An 8,360-nucleotide genomic window follows, 5' to 3' on the forward strand; every position below is an offset into this window, starting at 1 on the left:
TAGATCACTGATGAAAACTTAGGGGCAAGAAGATGTAACATTTACTCAGTGCTCTAGTTTTCAACTTTTAGTGAGTTCTTAATTTATTAGTTATAACTTGTTTTTGTTGGAGAGGATTCAGAAAAGGCTGTGAAATTTTTCTAAGAGTCAGCTTAAAAATACTTAAAACTATTTATTAAATACCAGCTTAAGAAAGGTATAAATAAAACTTAATAGTAAGACCTCTAAACTTGGAGAGATGTTCAGAACAGGAAATGATAATTTGTTAATAAAGAAAGGTAAATCATTCTCTAGGCTTCCGGCGGGAAACTTGGCAGTGAAAGGATTTTGACCTCAGTGGAAGGTAACGGCCACAAATGACAAATGAAGCAACTTTCTTCTAACAAGTGAAGCAAATGTTTGACATAAGGCTGGACTCCATTCAGATCTATCATTCCCTGTGGCATATTCCTCCACTTTTAACAAATAATCCTGCAAGCTTTTTGCACTTAACCATATTAATTTTCTTTCTTCTTTGCTCTCTCTCTCTCTCTCTCCCTCTCTCAGTAAGGCCGTGCAAGCCTAACATTTTGTTGTGAATGATTACTTATTTCCTATTTGAAGCACAAAACCTCATCACTTCTAGAATAGGTCAAGCTTTTAGTGCCTATTAGTCCTAGTCTGGAATGAATTAATGCATTTTCCTATGTTCCTTTTCCTTTTCTGTTGTAGGAACAGGGTATAGGACATTTGTGCAAAGGAAGGAAGCAAAAATCCTGCATTATTTTGAGATGAAGCAGTAAACAACAGCAAAAACATACACTTGAAAATTCTATTTTCATTTTCGTTATTAGACTCACTGTGACTACATCACTGTAAGATTTGCAATTAGAAGTACCAGTTTTCCAACTCAGAACACTAAATGGGGGGAAAAAATGACAAGTAGCCCAGTTTAATTTCAAACGTTAATATATTTTCTATTTTATAGTGAACATATGCATCGTTCACCCCTTATTTGCAGCAACTATGACGTCCTCATAAAAAGGGGTGACATTTGTAAGATGCCTCTTAAAATAAATATTTCTTTTTATAAAATAATAAAACTTCAAATAAATATTCTTTACACTAAACAATATGTTGAAAAAATTAGAAAATAAAGGCTGAATTTTACTGTAACTGTACAATATACATGAAGTCCAAAGGGAAATCAGAGTCTTGTAATAGTTTTCCATAAGACAAAATACAATCTAAAACCATATTGATTGATTCACATTCTTCCGAATGTACAACATATTAGTATAATATTTTGTGACTGTGCCATGTCTTATGACACCACTTATTTTTCACAGTTGAAAATATTATTGTATATACAAAAATATAGCACATTATCTCTGGCAGAAAACAATGAAAAAAAAAGGAGTAATTTGCTAATTTACAAATTTCGCGAGTACTATTCACAAACAATAGAGTTGCCTAGGAGTGTCTGTGTTGCTTTAGCTTATGCAATATGTGGGTCACAATGTACTGCATCCCATTTTTCTTTCTGTATCCCACTAGTTGGAGTCTAACAAGCGTATCAGTTAAGATGGCACACACAAAGCATTTCACTGCAAACGGCAAAGTGTATCCCCAACCCTTCTACTACAGTGCCAAGACCATAGCTGCTAAGTTGGTTGCATATGAATGTTAATATAATCCTCGTTACTTCAGTAATTCTGACTAGTGATGCTATGTTGGCTTTTCAAAGTTCCTGGGGGGGACACTGGGAACTTTGCAACAAACAGTGTTGGAGTGTTTACAGCGGCACCCAGGCCGATTTACCCGGTCGTAACAGCCCTGGCACAACTTAAGGCAACCCTTGGCTGGTAAGTAACACCACAAGCAAGGCAGAAAGAGGGACACCACACCCATGGCGGACCATCTAGTGCAGCAATGGGACTGACTGCAGGAGCAGGGGTTGTCAGCACAGTTGTCCTCATCATCATTAGAGCAGTGATAGAAGAGGCCCTTCACGCAGCAAACACAAGTCCCATAATCGACCACGTTCTGGGCTGAGCAAAGACACTGCTTGTCACAGATCCAACACGATGGAAGGGTCCTCGGATAAGTGCACTCCTTACACTTACACTTTCCACAGTCCTCACACCTGTAGCTATGCGCTCCCAAGTCTTCTTTGCTCAGTGGCTTCAGCTCGCTTGACTTGAGCTCAGACTTGGGCTGCATTCGGACTATCCCATCAGCAACTGGCCCCGAAGATGATCCCAGAAGTCTTTGTTCAGATGAATTACTGCTCGTACTTGTCCTTGTACTGCTCCGTGAACCTGTGCTGACTGTGCTGATGGATCGGGACAGAGGCACCCGAGGAGAGGTGTGCGTTTGTGTGTGCTGAATCCGGCTAAAATGACGATGGTCGGGCAAGCCATGGGGCCTTTCAGTTTTGGGTTGGGTTGCCAGCCGAGGAGCAGACTTGACCCCTGGCCGTGGAGCCACTGTAGGTCCCTCAGTGTACTCATTCGTGTTTCGTATGGCTCTGATCTGGTCCAACGACAAGACGTGAACCTGCTGCATCAGGACATCCCGTAGGTCGGGCTCCCCGTGAGGTCTCCCACTGTCACGCCGAGCCTGTAGCAAGGCCTGCGACCCGCTGCTGTGCTGAGTTCTCGTCTCCATCAGTGCCCGGAAGCGTGCTCACCCCAGCAGGCTTAGAACACATCTGAAATCCTGGAGCAACAAAGAGAGGATTCACTATTGCAACACATCTCATGCTCTCTCCAACAGACTTTCAAGCCTGCAAGATCCCACAGCACCGCACACAATCAAGTAATGTATCAGCTATTAAAAAAAGGGAGTTGCATCTGGGGTGGAGTGCAGGCACCGGTCAGCTCTCAACACACTTCCCTTGGCCTGTCCTGCCTAGTCTGTGGAGAGCTTAAAGGAATTCTGTTCTAGGTCCACACATCTTTAACTTGTGGCTCTAAAAAGTCTAGGTATTGCGCCTATTAACTATGGCTTCTCAGACTGTCTTCTGCTTAGAACATGGCATTTAAAGTGATCACATTTCAGCCACTTGAAATTACTCTTCTTTTGACATCAGGCTACTGAAAAACTTCTATTAAAAAAAAAAGCCTGCACACAAGTATTTAGCAAGTGTAATGTAACCTGCTGATGACAGACATATAATTCTCCAGTTTTGTTTAAAACTGGATAATATTTTGGTAGGCTAGTCTCTTTACACATTAAACTTTACATGATGTAAATAGGAAATTTTAGTTTAATACCAATGGTCCCAAGAAAAACACTAAATAGCAATAAAATGTTTGAGGTTAGACATTAAATGAGCTAGTGCTACCAAAAACTTCAACAGCGCGAGTAAAAATATCTCTCTCCAGTATTTTAGTGTGTGTCATACTTGTGTACGCCACTGCAATTATTATTTTAAGGCTCAATACTACAAAAGCAATGCTAGCACAGTTTTATTTCTCTAAAATGTGTAAAAAAATCCATAGACTACATTTCAAATAGTAAATATTACCAAGAGTGGCTTGTGGAACAGAGGCATGCATAATATGATCAAACAATGCCAGCATCCAAGAAGTCTACTTGATCGTGAATATTATTTTAAAGGATCATTAACTATGAAGTAGAAAGGCATACATAAAAATTTAAATGGAAACCCAGTAAAAGACCAAGCAGATGAGAACTTGTAAATAACTAACTGCCACATTGAAACATGTAAAAGTTTTAAGTACTGCCCCCTAAATTAGTTAATATTTGTTTTGCCTTTATCATATCTTAAAGTGGTTCCAAAATCCAATTACCTATACAAAAATCCTGAACAATATTTTACAATTAAAACCCAAGCAGGAACCAAGCTTCTTACAAGGACCACACAATGTCTTCAATTATACCTAGAAAGAGCACCACAGTGTTACTCTGTACACATCAGTTAACAACAATACTACTATACTGCAGTATAACAAAGTATTGCCGAACAGTTTAACAATGAATATCTCAAGACACTGCCTTTATTCGAACAGCAGTGGAAAACATTTAACCTTTTACCTCCTGGCTCCCTCCTCTCAAGTGCTTTTTTTTAAAAAAAAAAAACCAAACCAACTCAAAGCCTAGCTTTTAAGAGTAACCACCAATTTTAAATTTTGCTAAATTCTGCTTTTGGACACACAGTGTCCCCCCCCGCCTCCCCCTCCAAAAAAAGCGGTCTTGCAAGCTTATATTGAAGCATTGCTTATGTTTTCTTCGAATTAAAACCTTTGCCATGTAAAAGTCATCTCAAACTACCTGAGGATTAAAAAAAAAAAAAAAAAAAAAACAACCAGAAAATAACATACTTTCCCCATCCTCGAGAGGGACTAGCAGCCCTATCTGCCGTCCACCTCCAGATTTTAGCCAGACCCAGCCAGCCGCGAAGATCAGCCGAACCAAGCCCTGCCTCTCCAGTGCAAAAGCAAAGCTGACCCTGACCTGCAGGCGCTTAAGACGACACCGGTCCCAGCGTGGGAGCCTCCCTCAGACGCCAAGGTGGGAGCTGGGGAAGCAGCCTCCTCGCCTCGCCCCCCTCCCCTCCGCAGGCTCCGTCGGGGCGCGCAGCAGGTGGGAGGCAGCAGCCCCCCGAGTGCAGACAACCTGGAGATAACCGCGAGACATCCCGCGGGCCGGGAGGTGGGAGGGGGCTGCCGCAGCCGCCTTATCGGGAAAGTCAAACCCATGTTTCCTTTTAACTCTTCCCCCCCGCCCTCCCCCGGGAGATGCTAAAGAAGCCTTCCCCTCCCGGGTAACGCCAGGCGCCCCGCAGACGGTTGGAGACGACACCTCCGGGACAGCCGGGCAGGAGGCAGATTACCCCCCTTCGCCTTGCCCTAAGCACCCATTCAGCTTCACACAGCGAGCCGCCGGAAAAGCTCCTCTTATTTTAAGCGCATTCTGCAATCTTCAGTCCGCCCCGCTCCGCCCCATCCCGAAGGGACCCCAGAAGGCATTTTTTTCAGCGGGACGCCAGTCTGAGCCGGGAGATCCTCCTTTTCCTCCCCTCGATAGAGCCGCTAACAGGACAAGATGCAAACCTCCGGCACGTTTATTTGCAAACACGCGTTTTCCTGAAATTTCTTACGGGAAAGCACATCTCTCCCTCCCCTGATCTAGCAATTCTCCCCATTCCATTCACCAAGAGCAAAGAAACAGCATTCATAGAATCATAGATTCTTTTTTTGTGTGTGTGTGCATGTGTGTGATAACACGACTCCCCACTTCTCAAAGCCAAAGTCCACTCCCGCAGAGCTCAAGTGCCATGATTGCTAACTTTTCCTAGCTGGGATTGGCAAAAAGGCGAACAAGGGGGCCGGGTTTCGTGTTCGGCACATTTGGGGAAGTTTAAAACGAAAGGGGCTTCTTGCGTGCTGTGGAAAAAACCGTGTCTCGCTGGCTGGGAGAAGGCGAGCCCAAGGGGTAGAAGTCCTCTGCCCGTGAATTTGTTTTATGTCCGGAGCCCGGGCAAGGTACCCCCACCCCCATCCCCACCGCACACACACCAACCACCTCCTCTTCTTTCAAAGTGCTTTGAAACCCCCATTAAGGGCCGAGTGTGTGATCAGACTATGGATTAGGGCAAAAGGGACTTGACTATCGGGGTGGGGCAAACTGACAGACAAATAGCTTGCTGAAAACACAAGCAGCTTTTTTTTTTTTTTTTTTTGGGGGGGGGGAAGTGGCTGTTGGGAAGTAACGCACTGAAGAAAAAAAAAAAAAAAGAGTAGGAGCAAAAATTAAGGCTTTCCTTCCCCTCCAAACATGCCCTCTGCGCACGAGAACCTGGGGAAGAACTTTCCTCGTCTTATGGATGGAATGAATCTAATCACATGAGAAATATACGCGCGATCCCAGACACACACATATATTTATACCAAACGCGCACTCACTTCCGAATTGCACGGATCTCCCGACGCCACTTCAGACGGGCGTAAATCACGCACTGAAAGGCGGGTTGTTCGCTCTCCCCCGACACGGAGGTGGGGGGGACACACACAAACAACCCCGCAGCGCCCTCCTTTCACCTCCCCCCGGGGCTCGTCGCAAACCCACGCGTGCCCGGCGGGGCAGGAGCGCGCAGGAGCCGCCCGGCTCCCCGCGGCAAGGAGAACACGCCGAGTCCCGCGTGTCGCGTTCCTCCCCCCACCATCTCCGCATGCCTCCCCGCAACCCTCCGCCTAAATCCCCCTCCTCCCCGCGCCCCCCGGGCACCCCGGCGGGGCGCAGCCCGCAAACCCCAGCGGAGCTTCCTCCGCCCCCCTCCCTGCAGAGAAACCGCTCCGAAATCCCACCTCCGGCTCCTCTCTGGGAAAGGAAGGAGAGGGGAAAGAGGGGGAAAAGGGAGAACCTGTACGAATGGAAAAGAGATCGGCCTCAAACATTTCCATGAGTTTTCTTGGAGCAACCAAGGAGGGGGTGGGGGGGAGGAAGAGTTACTGAAAAGCTTGTTTTGCAAAGAAGGAAAAGGCTCTCACCGTGATCGCGGCGCTGCACCAAATCCCTCTCTCTCTTGTATTTTCTTCTTCCTGCGGTTTGCAAATAAATCCAGCCCTAAAGCAAGAAAAAAATCTTTTCCAAAATCTGCTTTAGTCCAGCTTGCAAGTTAGAGTAAGAGCGATCACCATGTAAAAAAGTCCAGAACAAAGTTGGGTCCCTTTCCCCAGATCGATTTTAAAGACGTGTGTGCGCGTATATACTATAATAATAACAAAAACACCTCTCCGGATCGGGATGGGTTTTCTCTGCTCCTAAAAAGAAATCAAGTCTCTCACACGCGCACTTTGCTTTTTTTTTCGTCAATGAACAGGAGGCCGGATCGCCAATACCAAGTCACTTTTTTGTTGTTGTTGCAAATGATCGAGAGGAAGGGGAAAGCCAAAGAAAACAAAATAAAGTGGATCTAAAATAAAATCCCAAAGTTTTCTTCTACTGAGCTCCTCCAAAAAAGCAGCTTGTGCAATGTAGCCGTTCTGCTGGGAGGCTGCAAGCTCCTCTCCCCTCTCTCCCTCCAGCTTTCTCGCTCCCTCTGCGAGCGTGTGTGTTGCAGGCAGCTCTGTGGTTTGCGATCGGGGAGGGGGGGGGAGTGTTTTGGGAGCGCAGCGGATTTGTGGTGGTGGTTGTTGTGTGTTTGGAGGAGATGGAGGAGGAAGATTTGAGATCTGAGCTGTAGGGGCTCCGCGTTTTTCTGCTTGCTCGCTCGCTCCCTCTCTCTCTCTCTCTCTTTTTCTTTCCGGAGGAGGTAGGGTGATCTCTCTGCAAAAGCAGCAGTAAATGGCGTCATGTGGATCTGAGGAGGAACAGAGCAGTTGTTGTCCCAGAGGATATATCGCATCCGGTCCCAGCTCATTGGCTCCGCGGGGCCACATTCACTGGCGCTCCCAGCGCGCTGCCAGCACTCGGGGCTGCGGGCGGCGTTCGGGAGGGCAGCGCCGCCCCGGCCGGCGCGGAGCGGGGGCGGCGGGCAGCCCGGGGCCTCGGGCAGCCTGTGCTCACGGGAGCCTCCTCCGTGCGCGCTCACACGGCGCTCGGCGCTGCTTTTGTGCTCGCGTATTTATCCAGAGGCGGGCGGGGATAGGTTTGCAGGGGAAGCCGAAGGGATCTCGCTTCCCCCTCGGGAGGAGGGGGCAGGCTCTCCCGGGCGCTGCAGGCTTTCGGGAGACCCCTTCCCAGGTGTTTCCCCCTCCGTGGTTTTTTTTTTTTTTTTAGCAGAGTGGGGAATAAAAGTTTACACTCCCCCCTATCCCCAGCCCCAGGAGAAGGGAAGGAAGGGCGATCGCTTGGGGCATTGTCCGGTGGATTAACGCGATTAGGCGGCGCGGGGGGGGGGTGTCCCCCGTGGCCGGGCTGCTCGCAGCGCTCCGCGGGGCTTTCCGCGCCTCGGGGCGGCCGAGGGCTCTGCGGTGTCCCGGGGTGTCCCCCCCAACCCCGGGGAAACCGTAGGTTTTGTTTAGGGAAAAATAAATGAGAAAAAAAAAAAAACCAAAAACCAAACCAAACAACTTTGTTTTAATTAATTCCCACTCGCGTGGGGGACGCAGCGTGCGAGCAGCTGCCGAACGCGACTACTGTTTGTCTTCTGGGCATTTCGTGACGCGGCCACAGCTCGGTCCCTTTTGTACGAGCTGAAATCACCGACGGGGCCACCGTGGCGGGGCCCGGGCATCTTGCGCCTCTCAGGCATCTTCCAGCGCGCAGAGCAGCGCCTCCACGTAGGCAAGCACCGAGCACGAATGTACCCGCATCACGTGTGCCGCTGCTTAAAATACACACGAGGTGTAAGGCGGTAAATGCATCGCTCTGTTTACACGAACCAGCGCAGAAACCCCACCAGCCCTTCC

At 47.8% G+C, this 8,360-nt stretch overlaps 1 protein-coding gene across 3 annotated transcripts; it reads right to left on the minus strand.

Moving 5' to 3' along the window:
- Positions 1 to 930: 930 nt before the first annotated feature.
- SPRY2 (sprouty RTK signaling antagonist 2) lies at positions 931 to 7,327 on the minus strand. Of its 3 annotated transcripts, none has more exons than XM_069878562.1 (2): positions 6,498 to 7,327; positions 931 to 2,700 (listed from the first exon to the last, which is right to left on the minus strand). In XM_069878562.1, exon 2 carries the CDS (start codon positions 2,647 to 2,649, stop codon positions 1,708 to 1,710), a length of 942 nt encoding a protein of 313 aa, XP_069734663.1. In that variant the 5' UTR covers positions 2,650 to 2,700; positions 6,498 to 7,327; the 3' UTR covers positions 931 to 1,707. The 3 variants fall into 3 exon arrangements, with proteins under 3 accessions (XP_069734663.1, XP_069734680.1, XP_069734672.1); XM_069878579.1 differs by lacking the exon at positions 6,498 to 7,327 and adding an exon at positions 5,913 to 5,980; XM_069878571.1 differs by lacking the exon at positions 6,498 to 7,327 and adding an exon at positions 4,329 to 4,622.
- Between the last annotated feature and the right edge of the window lie 1,033 nt (positions 7,328 to 8,360).

Source organism: Phaenicophaeus curvirostris, chromosome 1 (genome assembly GCF_032191515.1).
Source record: "Phaenicophaeus curvirostris isolate KB17595 chromosome 1, BPBGC_Pcur_1.0, whole genome shotgun sequence".
Taxonomy (NCBI): domain Eukaryota; kingdom Metazoa; phylum Chordata; class Aves; order Cuculiformes; family Cuculidae; genus Phaenicophaeus; species Phaenicophaeus curvirostris.

What these genes read in the sequence shown, in the direction of transcription:
- SPRY2 (XM_069878562.1), bottom strand. Translation starts at nt 2,649, where the DNA reads ATGGAGACGAGAACTCAGCACAGCAGCGGGTCGCAGGCCTTGCTACAG.